At 43.3% G+C, this 14,267-nt stretch overlaps 1 protein-coding gene across 3 annotated transcripts in view; it reads left to right on the plus strand.

The window, feature by feature from the left end:
- WASF1 (WAS protein family member 1) overlaps window positions 1-14,267 on the plus strand; it is an 86,091-nt gene that overhangs the window by 8,119 nt on the left and 63,705 nt on the right. For 2 of the 3 annotated variants that reach the window (XM_025198876.1, XM_006019494.3), the window contains exon 2: window positions 10,280-10,440. In XM_025198876.1, coding sequence (XP_025054661.1) covers window positions 10,308-10,440 — 133 coding nt within the window. In that variant the 5' untranslated portion in view covers window positions 10,280-10,307. Of the gene's footprint in view, window positions 1-3,489; window positions 3,561-10,279; window positions 10,441-14,267 lie in introns of those variants that run through there. The other variant, XM_025198875.1, reaches the window with a different exon arrangement.

Raw genomic sequence — 14,267 nt, forward strand, 5'->3', positions numbered from 1 at the left:
TGTGATGCAGGGAGCAGAGGCTAAGCCCAGCTGCAGCTTGTCCATGGCCCATGCAAAGATTGGGGCCCTGATCTTTGCACGTGCTCCCCCCAACTCCTTGGCTCCCCAGCACTGTGCCGCCTCTGGAGGAGCAGCCAGGCTCCAATTGTCCCATGACCTGGTCCAGCTGGGGCCCTGTTCACGGTGAATCAGGCCCCGGCTGTGATGCAGGGAGCAGAGGCTAAGCCCAGCTGCAGCTTGTCCATGGCCCATGCAAAGATTGGGGCCCTGATCTTTGCACGTGCTCCCCCCAACTCCTTGGCTCCCCAGCACTGTGCCGCCTCTGGAGGAGCAGCCAGGCTCCAATTGTCCCATGACCTGGTCCAGCTGGGGCCCTGTTCACGGTGAATCAGGCCCCGGCTGGGCCAGGCCATGGGGCAGTCAGAGCCCAGCAGCTCCTCCAGAGGCAGTGCGACACTGGTTAGCCAAGGAGTTGTGTGGGGGGGCATGTGGGTCCCCCGATCTTTGCATGGGGCATGGGCAAGCTGCAGCTGGGTTCAGCCTCTGCTCCCTGTGTCCGTGCCTCACTGCCAGAGCTTCCCTACCAGCAGTGGCAGGGAACAGCAGGCCTGCTCGCCCCTGTGTCCTGCTGCCCTGCTTCCCTCCCCTGTGACCCGGCATGGCAGGGAGCAGAGAAGATAAGTGAGGATCTCCTTGCCTGCCGCTGCTTGCCCTGCACTGCCCCAGTGATGCACCTCCTGCACATGGGGCTGAACTGAGGGCAGTGGCCCTCCCCCAGACGAGCCACCCATGTCCCTGTCCTGCTCCCTGCTGGGGTCCCAAGCCCCAAGCACTGCCCAGCTGGGCAGTAATCCCAGCCCTGCCCAGCTCCCTCCCTACAGGGGCCTCAGCCCCCTCTCTCCCACTTACCAGCTCATCCAGGGGTGCAGGTGGTTGGCTTCTGCTGCTGCCAGGCTCAGATGGTCCCACAGCTCAACCCAGCCAGGGCGCCATTCAAGCCCCTAACCCATTTTACCCATAAACCTCTGATTTCCCCATAAACCAGGGATCGGGATTTTCCATTTCCCACAAGAAAACGGAGAAAACTATGGATTTTCCTCTTATTGGAGGGAAGCGCAAATTTCTGATTTTACCTGGGAAGCCTGTGGATTTTGCAGTTTTGCGAAGGGCTGTCTGGAGGCTGGCAGAGTTCTAGCCTGCTGGGGGGAACAGGAGGAGGGCAGTCACAGGAGGCACCATGTGCACGTTCATGCACATGGCCGCCAGGTGACCTGGAGAGCAGATCCTGTGGGTTAGCGGGCTGGGGGAAGATTGAGGCCCCCATATGGAGAGAGGGAGTTGGGCAGGGTTGAGGCTGGGCAGTGCTTGGGGCCCAGGGCTGCAGTGCATGGCCACAGGACCCCAGTGGGGAGTGGGACAGGGTTGCAGGCGGCTCATTGGGAGGGGCCAGCTCCCCACCACTGGGTGCACTCCTGGGGGCTAGAGGACCCATGCCCCTCAGATCTCTGCGGGGGCGGGTTGCCTGCTGTGGGCTCAGGCTCCCCACCCTGCTGCCCTCCCTCAGGGCCTCCACAGCCTGGTGGGTGAGACCTACTACTGCAGGGCACAGCAGGGCCACGCAAGGATCTCTTTGCGGATGTGAGCTCCACACTGCCCTGGCGACGCGTCCCCTGTGCGTGCCATAACAGCAGGGGCAGCAGCATAGGGGTTGTGCCCCTTGCTGCTGCCATGAGTGCAGGGGACACATTGCCAGGGCAGCGGGAGCTCACAGCAGGAAGGAGATCACTGCACGGCCCAGCTGTGCCCTGTGGAGGCCCTGAGGGAGGGCAGCAGGGCAGAGAGCCCAAGCCCACTGCAGGCAACCCACCCCCAGCCCAGCGCACAGACCTGGTGGAACCAGGACCCCCCCACCCCCAGAAGTGTATGCAATGATGGGGATCCAGTCCCTCCTTCCACCACTCTCCCGGAGGAGCTACCTGCGATGCCATCCAACTCCCAGCTGGGGTCCTGTGGCCATGCATTGTGGCCCTGAGCCCTATGCCCTGCACATTCCCCAGCTGACAGCAGACCCTGCCCAGCAGGGCTGCAGAAGCCATGGGGGAGTGGTACAGAGCATGGAGCCTGAGCTTGCAGCAGGCAGCCCAGCTTTACCATGACCCACACACAGATCTGGGGGGCATCGGTCCCTCCTACCTACCAGGAGTACGCGAAGCGGTGGAGAGTTGGCCCTGCTCCCAAAGCAGGCAGGCAGCGGGGTGAGGGTGGGGGGTGGAGCTGGGCTCCATGTTCTGCTCTCCTGCAGCAGTCACTGCCTCCTGCCAGGGTTAAGGGGCTTTGGACCTAGGTCTCTGGCCTCATAGCCCTGGTAGCTGGGGATGGTAGGGGCCTGTGGGTGGGGAATGAGGGGCATGAGCAGGGCTGGAGGGCTGTGGGAGGGGGAGTGAGGGGCACAAGCAGGGCCAGGGGGCTGGCGGGGGGAGGGGAGTGGGGGGACTTTCTTTTTAATCATGGATTTGCAAGGTGGGGTTATCAGAGAATTTGCTTCTTTTTTTTTTTATCGGGGAAAGCCAGGATCCGTGCCGATAACCAATGGTAGAAAATCTTAGGAATAACAAGTTTAATGCAGACCAAACCATTACTACTGCAAAAAATATAATTGTATCCTATTTTCTGTTGCCCACAATTTTCAATAACTCTTCTTTTTAAATTAAAACATTCCCCAAATGGTTAAAACTAAAATGTTTCTGTGAAAATTGTCTTTTCAACTGTGTAGGTTATTTTAAACTGAAACAAACCCTTATTTTCTCTAGTTTTCTAATGTAAGAAATGTTGCTGCTTTTTTCAGTCCACATGACTCAATAAAATTTGGCAAAGAAATAATTTCATTATGATCTGTATTTATGAGCAAAGCCACAATACTGCAAACACACGTGTAAATTAAATGTTTGGGGGCTTTCTTGGAGGCCAACTTTGGAAAGAATGTAATTATATTTGATAAAAATTGTGAATTCACTGGAATCAATATTTCTTAAAGCTTTAGTAGATGCTAAATTCTGTCTCCTTTGTGACATCACATCAACATTGTCAGCCAGACTTTGTGTCATATATGATGCATCTTTTTAACAACAAATAAAAAAAATCAGGAATGGAAAACATCAAATATTCACAACATCCCACTGTAGAAAACATTATTTATATTTTCTAATGTATAACTGTTTTTGCATTTATTAAAATTCATGCCTCCTTTGGGGAAGAGAAGTGAGCCAGTGAGATCTTTCTGTTATAAAATTGTCTACAAAACAAAGAAACTGGAAAATCATCATTTTAATATATTTTTGCTATAGGGTCCATAATCCCAATTATTTCTATTACCTTTCCAATGGATTTCTAAAACCACTGGATTTACTTAGTAGTTGGTGGTATATGCCTGTCACTAATGAGTTGAAGAGTTCCCTCCTTCCTCTAATTGCCATTTCTTTTCATACTCAGGCCCCAGTCCTGCAATGAGAAGCGCACAAATTCCCTTGCACAACTCTCATTTCTAGATTGGAATCTAGAGTGTAAGAGCTTCTTCCTTTTTGTTTCTATGGTAACTAACACAATAGTGCCTGAATGTTTCTGAAGGACAAGTAAAAACAGTGTGACAGTAAAGAGAGCCACCTTGACTTGACTTAATACTGTTTATTATTACAATTCTGATTTTAGTCATCTGATTTGCAATCCATTTCAGTTGTTTCAAATATATGGTATTGTTGTTAATAGACCATTGGTCTGAAAAAAAAATGTAAATGCATATTTTATAATTTATCTCCAAATATAATTGTAATAGAACTAATGTACTAATACAAGATTTGCATAAATCCTGATTTGCATAAATGGTAATGTGTATTGCAATTTTTTGCCATTATGTTAAACAGTGTTCTGATAATAAGGGGCCAGATTCTTGTGAGTCCTACCTTATTGTACAGATGGCCCTACTGATTTCAACAAAAGTGTAGTAGCTAACGTGATATACTTCTAGCTAGTAGCTAGCTAGCGTGAGCAAAGGTACATGAATATGGCCTCAATTCTGATGCTGTAACATCAATATTACATAATACAGCTTTCATTGTAGTGTTTCCTGCAAGGTTCAGAATGCTACATTAGTGCTTATATAAACGTATATTTTGAAATGCAACTTAATCTCTGAATTTTATTCATTTTATGTCCTGAACTTGACTCCTTATTCTTTCTTCCAAGCCAGCCGTATGGCTTTTTCTGCTAGTTCTTCTTACTGTTTTCATAGATGAGATTTGGGATTCACATGTAAGCAACTTTCAGGCTTTCCCGAAGTCTGCGTGCACTACATTCTGGTAGCACATTACTGTCTAGGCAAACACATATGTTGCTGGGATTTGGTTTGGGGGGGGGTTAAACTGTATTAAATTGATTGTCTCTAACTTTGAAACATTCTAATAGCAGGGAGAGAAATATTAGTTATATTTGGGGATATTTTAAAATGTAGGTAAAAATATGTGGCAATATACAGGCACAAAAAATCACTAAAGAAATTGTAAGGGTCTCATTTAAACTCATTAAAGCGAGGTCATTTAGTACTGCATTTTAGTGTATTGCATAGAACATATAAATACATGACCTTCATTAAAACTAAGGAAATGCTGTCAAGGTTAGGAGTCCCAAACTTAATCAAAAGTAACTTATGTAAAAGTCCTCCTGAACCTGAAATTTGTTTAGCCTTCTGGAAGCAAGACTGAAACAGATTATATACCAGTTAGTTTTCTAGGTAGCGTATGTGGAGCATCAGGTGTTTTTTACAGTTTATATATAAACTGCTATTATTCCTACCAACCTATCTGACTGTACTTGATGGGAAATTCTGACCTATTACCTCACTAATTGGTGTTTACATTTTTCACAAGATTGCAGTAATCTAACATTTCTTCATACCCCTTGCAGTTTTGAAACATTCCTACAGGATTGTTCTGCAAAGGAAAATGATCCCTCTGCCTCTGGTGCTCCCTACAGTATTCCTTCAGCATTAACAGCAGGATGAAATTGGCACAATCTTTGTCACTTTAACAGTGCTGGTCCTGCTGGGAATGTGTTACGTGCGTTCAGGAGTAGAAGTGCCACAGGCAAATTCCTCTACTGTTGTGGTGGACACCTTCAAAAAGGTGACATTTTATAAGGAAAATGTCCCCGGAACCCCTCAGCAGCTGCAGAAGTTTGGCTATTTAGGCATGTAACAGATTAAATAACTATCTCACTTTCCAGGAAAATTTATTCAAATTCCATGAAAACTGTACTTTGAAAAATGTAATGATTGTTTTTCACAAGTGCTGTTGTACATTGCTTTTAAAATAGCAGTAATTAAGGGAAGAAGGCAAAAATAATTTTCATCCACTTAATATAGTTGTTATATCTCTCAGAATGTGTAATGTAGTGGATATTTAATGAAAATATAAAATAAAAGGCCATGCCAGAAGAAAAAATTGCTAACAGTTTGGCTATAAGTATCTCCTGGAATAGGAAACCAAACTGATTTGGAATGAAAGTTGAGTTGTACGTCTGGTATTCGAATGCATTATTTTGTGCTTTTAAAAAAATACACTAAATATCATGCAGCATATACTCAGGAAATGTCTTTAGGATTTGGTAGTGAAAAGTCTGGTCATGCAGGTACTTCACATGCAGAATATCATTGGAAATGCCAAATGTGCACAACTTAGCTACCAGTTTGCTCTTGTATTAGATAATATTTCCTTAGGTATACATTAGCTTTACTGTTATCTATCACACATTAAAAAAGAGAATAAGGTGTAAAAGAAGGCCTTGTTCAAAGTTCACTGAAGTCTATGGACAAACTCCAATTGCCTTTTATAGGCTTTAGTTTTCTTGTACTCCCAGGAAGCCTGATCCTGGATTTCTAGTGAATGCAAAACTTTGGCAGACATGGCCTGTCCCCAATATTTTAAAAAATTTCTTCATCAGTATTTTATTAATTTCAGGCTCTGTCCATAAGCAAGGTAAGATTTTTTTTTTCTTTTCTTTTTTTTTTTTTTAAGTCTCACAAATTTCAGCTAAAATAAAGCTTTAGTACTGTTGTTATTGCATACTTTTTTAAAGAACCCATCACCTCAGCATCTGAAGCCTGAGGCTTTGCACTTTATACCCTTTATACTTCCACTGGTATAAAATCAGTGGAGAAAATAAAGCATTATAGTATTCAGTCGTATCTTGACTGAATGATTTAAAATAAAAACAGAGCAAATATCACTTACTATCAGCAGAATTGTACAGTCGATTAACATTTTTATAGTTTCCTTTATGTTCAGGAACACTGAATGTTGTGCAAAATTCTTTTTCGTGTGTTGATTTTTACTTTACATTATTTAGAAGTTTATAGTGTTTCTCCAGGCTGGTTTTGACCTCTATTTAGAAAGAAATGGATTTTTTCCCCCCTTGCATTTTGATAAAACAGTAGACATGACTTTCTGTTGTTTACACAACAGTATCATTGATGAAACAATCAAGAGGGTTCTTAACTCCGGAATTAATTTGTAATTGCTTCTTTAAACACTGTTCACATATTGGTTGTTTTGTTTTGAGGTATTTTTATTTTTCATTATGAAACCAAAGCAAGTAAGTCCATGAATACAGAGTTAAGGTTCTTCATCAAGTGCATGTCCTGGCATGTATTTCACAATGGAGTTCAAATACATCTGAGTCTGTAGAAGTTCTACCAACATTCAGTTTGTGCATGTACTGCAAAGGAAGACCTGAGGGTTAGAGTGGACCATAAGCTGAATATGAGCCAACAGTATGATTTAGTTGCGAAAAAAAAAAGCCAGTAGCATACTGGGTTATATTAACAGGGGGTTCTCTTCCCAACCAAGGGAAGTGATTCTTCCTTGGTCTTCAGTCTTGGAGAGGCCTTGCTTGGAGTACTGTGTCCACTTTTGGGCCACACTTCAAGAAACAAGTGAACAGATTAGAAAAAATCCAACAGACTGTAGTAAAAATTATTGGAGTGCTGGGAAACATGACTTATGACCAGGGACCCTGGTTTTCTCTGGTAAAAAATTGCAAATTCTCTGATTAACCTCCCCTCTCCCCCCTCCATATTTTTCGATGATTAAAATGAAATACCACTATATATATAGGTATCAGTTGAACACAGTGTTTTATTGATACATTTACGATTTTAAAGCAATTTGGAAGCCTACCAATCACTATGATAAAATAAATATAAATACCTATACATTTTAGCGTTTGATTTGGGGGGTTTTATCTGGAAAATCAGAGCTCCCCTGCCCCCTTTGTCACAGCTGTTCTTCCCCCACCCAGCACTGCTTTGTGGTGCTGAGCAGCCTTGATATGCTGGTGCCCTGCCCATGACATTGCTCCTTATTCCCAAGCCACAGCCCCCAGGCCTGCTCCTCACTCCCCACCCACAGCCCCCTGGGCCCTGCTGGTGCCCCTCACTTCCCACCCCCAGCCCTGCCGGAGGGGACCACCAGCTGCCAGGACTACAGGGCCAGGGACCTGGGTCTGTAGCCCTTTGGCCCCTGCAGCAGCTCCTGACCCGTGGTTGCCACCCTTTGGAAGCAGCAGCTGCTGCAGCAGAGCAGAGCAGAGCATAGAGCCTGGCTCCTCCATCCCCCACAGGCAGCACGTCTGGAATGGAGCCTGGCAGGTGGGGGTGGGGTGATGTACAGGCTGCCTGCTGTGAGCTGGGGCTCCCCGCCTGCTGTGAGCTTGGGCTCCCCACCTGCTGCCCTCTCCCCTCCCCCCGAGCCTCCAGGGTCCAGCAGGCAGGACCTGGTGTGGCAGGGCAGGGAAGCTCAGTGCCACTGCTGCAAGCCCTGCACCACCATGGTGAAGCACCCCCTGCCCACCCAGCAGCGGCAAGGGGCACAACTCCACACTGCCAGCCCTGCTGCTGCCGGACAAGCAGGGGGTGCCTCGCTATGGTGGTGCAGGGTTTGCAGTGGTGGCACAAGCCTTCCCACTCTGATCTGCCCAGCCACACCAGGTCCCTCCCATTGGGAAGCAGGCCCTGGGGGGTGGGGAGGGGTGCAGGGGAGCCAACAGCAGGCAGCCCACCCCTGCCCCACACACAAATCTGGGGGGCATAAGCCCCCCATGCCCGCCCCTAGGAGCGTATTGCAGTGGTGGGGAGCCAGCCCTCACTGCCATATCCTGGACAAGCTGCCTGCGGCCCCATCCTGCTTCCTGCCCAGGCCCTGCAGCTGCACATTCTAGCCCCAGGCCCCAAGCCCCACAAACCACTGTGCCTCGGCAGCAGCCCCAGCCCTGCTTAACTCCCTCCCTCTATCCCTTCCTCCCTATGGGGGCCTCAGTCCTCTTCCTCCCCCTCCCCCCAACCTATCTACGGGGAGCTGCTCTTTGCTGCCTAGCAACCATGTGTATGTGCCCATGTGCACATGGTACCCCCTGTCTGATCATGCACCTCCCGCTTCCCACAGCCCCTTGCAGGCTGAAACTCTGCCAACCTGCAAGGAGAAATCCAGTTTCCCATGTTTTTTTCCTCAGAAAGAGAAAATTCAGGTTTTACCACATTTTTCTGTGACAAAAACCTGAATCCCTACTTATGACAAAAGGTTGAAATAATTAGGATTGTTTATTCTGGAGAAGAGAAGGCAGAGCGGGAGGGGGTTTGATAACTGTCATCAAATACCTGAAGGGCAATTATAGAGAAGATGCAGATGAGCTTTTCTCTGTGGCTGTAGGGGGTAGGACTAGGATCAATAGCCTCAAACTGCAGTAGAGGAAATTGAGGTTGGAGATTAGAAAGAGCTTTTGGACTAAGAGGGTGGTCAACCATTAGAATGGGCTACTTAGAGAAGTTGTGAAATCTCAGTCCCTGGAAATTTTCAAGAGCAGGTTAGATGGACATTTGGGTGGACTGGTTTAATCAAAGACAATCCTGCCTTGAAGAGAGGGCTGTTTTTTAGATGACTATGTGGGGTCCCTTCCAACCCTACTTTCTGAATAGCCATGTCTACTCCTTAGGTTCTCATTTTATTTGTATGTGCGTATCCTGTCAGTTCTTTAGCTATTAATGAGATTTCAATAGATTTGGGATGATCTGGGTGGAATGATCTCCTTTCTTGTTCTTTTTGCTTCTTTCTGCTTTCCTCTTTTAAATATCCCTTTTAACAGCAGGGAGAGTATTATGCCTGCAAATCACCAGATTTTAAGTGTGTGATCTGTCAGTACTGCTTTCTCTTAAACAATGACCATGGCAGTTGTCTTTATTGCCTAGGGGGAGGATCATGTCCCTGCAGAATGTAATAGCTGTCAGTTGTTTTCCTGAAGTGCAAAAGAGCACTCAAAGAAGTTGCTTAGGTATACAAGAACTGGAGTTTTGTGATGTATTGTCCCTCTGTATATTACCACCGTATGTCCTCATTGCCCTTTTCTTGGATTCTTATGGGCTCCAGGGGATCTGTGGCAGATAAACACTAGGTTATTGTTGGTCCTACACTGTACTTTACACTCTTGATAAGTTATACAAGGACAAATAGGGTGTATATGAAGATCAAAGAAACACTGCTGGGAAAATAAATCCTGTCAGGTGCATGGAGTACCTGTGTATGCCACACGGGTATACACACAGGGACAACTGGAAGAACTTCATTTATTGTAGAGGTTTAATTCCAGATTCTTTTTTACAAAATCTCATTGTTACATTCTCCATACATTATCTCTTCTTCCAAAGAAAAAATGTTTAATCAAGTTAGTGATATATCAGATCCATTTTTTTTTCTTTTTTGGAAAAATGGCTTAATTTACACATTTTAAGTGTGTTGGATTCAATTGATTTCAAGTAGAATTTGTATAGGTTATGCTGGGTTGATAACAAAAATATATTTTCTGTAGAAACAATGAATAGGTTCTTTCGGTCCTGGAAGTTACAAACCTTTTAGTCTCCACCTGGAGGGATTTCAGCAGGATTTCTTTGATACTATTACACAACAAAGGAGGGTTTTCCATCTTTTTCAGAAAAAAAACATGAATAGTAAGAAAATGTTAGTGATATCACTGACAGATAAAAGTTCACAAGGTTGAAAAGGAAATTATTTTTATTTGAAAAATAGATTGATACACCCCAGTTTTCAGGCCAAATAAATCCCTTCTTCACCAAAATGCGAAGGCAAATTTTGCTCATTAGTTATAATATTTTGACTGTACGGAATGATTTGTACCAAAATAATTACAGACAGTTGTAATGTTTTCTGTCATTTCTTCTCAGGTGGGCTGGCCTGCTGATACATCTCAGAATGCCATTAGTGAAAAGAAATATAGACCCGCGGCACTTGTGTCACACAGCACTGCCCAGAGGCATCAAGAATGAACTGGAATGTGTCACTAATATCTCCTTGGCAAATATAATTAGACAACTAAGTAGCCTAAGTAAGTACATAATACTTCTTTGCAATGCACTTCAAATGTTACCTGCTTACAGAATTTATAAGTGAAACAGAACAACTTTTTTAACTTGGCTCTATAGAGAGAGAGAGAGAGGTTTTCTGTTAACTTTGAATTATACAAAATACTCTAAGCCAACATTTCTCAAAGCAAAGTTTGCAACCCAAAATGGGGTCACAAAGCATGCTCTAATTTTGTATTTATTTTAGATAATCATGTGGGGTCAATGTTGCTTTGTTCCTGAAATAGTCCTACTCAAAATAAGTTTGAAAACTGGTGCTCTAAACATTTGCTTTCTTTTAATTTTGCAAATTAATTTACCACTCCTGAAGGTGCTAGATTGATAGTTTTGGAGACTTAACCTCCACACAACAGCAGGGTGGATTGGTTTAAGTCAAGGCAATTTAAATCACCAAGAGAAAACGCTGATTTAAGTCATTGATTTAAATCAAGTTTCCCACTGATACTTCTTCATATATTTCTTAAACAACGGTGCAAATCTGATCACTAAAACATGTTCATTTACAACTCAATACAGCATTTTACAACATCTGTCCTTAAACTTTTTTTTTAATTTTCAAATTTTATTAACTCTAACAAATAAGTCATCACAACACTAAATGTACGCTGACCTTAAAACTTCTACAACTAGATCTCATCTTCCCCACTCCCACTGTCATTTTTATTCATAGACTGAAATAGAAATACGAGTTTTCCTGTTTTTTCAACTCCCAGTTGATTTCTTGGCTTTAAGTGAATAAAACCGATAAAAATATTCTCTCTGTGCCTGCAGAGGAAGCTACTGCTGTAAAAAGTTGGCTTAGCAACTGAAGGAACTCTGTTTCAAGGTGCCTGGCTAATGATTTCCACCAATTCAGGGGAGTGACTTTGTTCAAAACATCATCAGTAAACATGTACTGTTTAAATGGTTCCCCTCCAGCCCTGAAATTTATTATGACTGGCATCACTGATGAGTGATTTTTTGAGATGCCCATGCCATGGCAGCAGCATGTTTTTCAGAAGTTAGGCATCTACCTTTATATCTGGGATTGAGAATATTCACAATAAATGAGGTGGAGTTAGTGCTTGATCCATTCGCTGCTTTATTGCCTGCAGTTTAACTTTCTGGTTAGGTATTTCTTTGTTCAATGTCTCTTGAAGTGCCTTCCATATTTCGACAGCATCAGCAATGCAGCAACAATCTCTCTGAAGTTTAAGGCTATGGATATAGGCTTCGGTATACTGAGCACTCTACATTCCTCTTTAATCCAATGTTAGATAGTTTGGATGAGATGCTTCCATCTATTTTATCACAGTTTTCTTCACAATTTTTTATGAGAATAGGCCAGTTCTTAATAAATTGTTCTAAACAATCGACCACAGAATTCCATCGAACATCTTGAGGGAGAATTAGTTTGGATCCTCCTGCTGTCTTCAGTGAAGCTGAAGCAAAATGGTTGTTACGGAAGTATTTTGTGACTTCAGCAACATTTTCTTTTACGGAGAAGAACTTAAGTCTTTGGCTAAAAGATGCATTAAGTGGGCACTACAACCATATGTTATTAAAGAGCATCCTTCCATTTCTTCTTCTAAGTATCTTCTCATCTTTGCCACATTTGCAGCATTGTCTGTGACAAAACTGCGCACATGACAGTGTAATTTTTGTTTACAGTTTATTACAGCTTTCACTGCCACTTCTTTAAAATATTCTGCTGTGTGGGCATTTCCCAATGTATCTATTGTTTCGGAAAGAGATGCAACCCCATCTTCTGCTGTCACACAGGCACATATTACTGGATCATTGTATACATTGCTCCACCCATCAAGGCTTAAACTGGCAAATTTCCCCTCAGTATTTCTCTCACACTGTTCAAGTTCCTTCTCATACACTGTATCTAGTAACCTTCCACCAATGTCTGCTCTACCAGGTGGAGTGTAGCCTGGTTGTAACGACTCAACCATATCAATGAAGTGTTTATTGTTAACAATGCGAAAAGGAGAATTTGTGGCATAAATGAACTGAGCAATCTTTTCATCTGTGATGTCTTGTTGGTATTTGTGGGTCCTTACTACAAACCCATCCATGGTGGTTTTACTGGATGATTGAAATCTTTTGCTTGCTACTGATACTTTGTTGTTTGAAATACGTTTATTTGCAGCACTGCTGCTAAAAGTACCAATGGATGACTCTGAAGTTGTTGCAGATAGACAGTCAGTCTCTCTTGTGCTTAAATGGGATCCTGAAACAAAAATGATTTTTGAATAGTCATTCTTCTCAGTTCTTCTCACTCTATTATTCAGTTAATCATTTACATTTTTTTCAGCAAGGATGCAGATCCGATTCCAAATTACCAAAAAAAGCTAAGACTGACTGCATTTAGAGTGCACCTAATTTTGGAGTAAGCCGCATTGAACTCACTGGCACTTCTGTTTTTTTAAGAAACCAAGTATAGGATGGGGTTCCCTTGGGAAAGCTGAGTTATGCTGAAGTAAAATAGGGAATAGACTTATGGCATCACCATTATGGTTTGGGGCCATGATGGTCCAAAATAAGGGGCATGTATTATGTAATATAAAATAAGACAATGACACCCAGTGGCAACTGGCAACTTTAGATTTCCTTACTGCAGCTTTCTGTACTGTAAACTTGGGTGATAGATTCTAAACCTAATTAACTAATTAAACAAACCATAAGGATTAGCTAAACTAAACTTTTTTTCTAGCAACATCCAACATAGCAAACACCTTGGGAATTTACTTGTTAAATCACACTTATAATAAAAGGCATAGAGAGAGTCTTGAAGAATGATGCATTGCAAAGTGAATTATTGAATTTACTAGCCAGTTGATCCACATTGTTCTTCAGACATATCCACATCTTCATCCACATCATTTTCTCCTAATAAGCAGTTTTCATTATGATGGTTCATTCTTGCAACTAGGCCCTGCATCTCCTTCTTGCACTGCTTACACCTGACACGTTTTCCATTTTTATCCAGGGAAGGAATTTCTTCAAAATATTCCCAGATAGGGTCTCTCTTACGCCCAGAAGCCATGACAGTTTTTCTGTGGCAAAAGTGTGGGGGAATATAGGAAGCTGTGTGTGTACTACTGAATAATGTCTTTCCTTTTTCTTTCCAGTCCACTCCACTGTTCCTTTCTACTCTGGCTCTGTCCTTTCCTATATTGTCTCTCTGTCCTTTAAGACAGTGTCTTAAAGAATTGCCTGTCCCTAATGTTAGTTTGGGCAGAGGGCCACTTACTGAGTTCTGGTAAGCCATCGAGGGCCACATGACAGGCAGCCGGGGGCAGATAAATATTAATTTTCTAAATTTTTTAGGGACTCCACAGCCTGGCGGGCTCCATCCGGCCCACAGGCCACATTTTGCCCACACCTAAACTAACTCCTCTGCCTTGCTTGGCCCAGCTCCACCACCACATAAGCACAGAACAACAGTCCTGTCCAGTCTCTGTGTCTTTGCACATGTGACTTTAGTCTCCTGAGAAACAGAAACTTAAAGCCCAGAACTTTCAAGAAGCAAGAGCTGGTAGTGAGGCTGGACAGACAGACTAGAGCCATTTTCCTGAGATGAAAAACTGAAATGAATGCCCATGTTTGATTGGTAGGTAACTCAATGTGTGTGTATGTGACAGAGCCATTAATTCATTTTTATGAGATTGTAAGTATAGGATTAGCATGTTTGTGATGAGATTTAATTGTAACTGTTATTTTTTAACCTTGAGAAATTTAGTATTTTACTGATGATTTAAAAAAAATTTAAAAATCCGATTAAAACATTTTTTTTTTAAAT

Source organism: Alligator sinensis, unplaced genomic scaffold (genome assembly GCF_000455745.1).
Source record: "Alligator sinensis unplaced genomic scaffold, ASM45574v1 scaffold737_1, whole genome shotgun sequence".
Taxonomy (NCBI): Eukaryota; Metazoa; Chordata; order Crocodylia; family Alligatoridae; genus Alligator; species Alligator sinensis.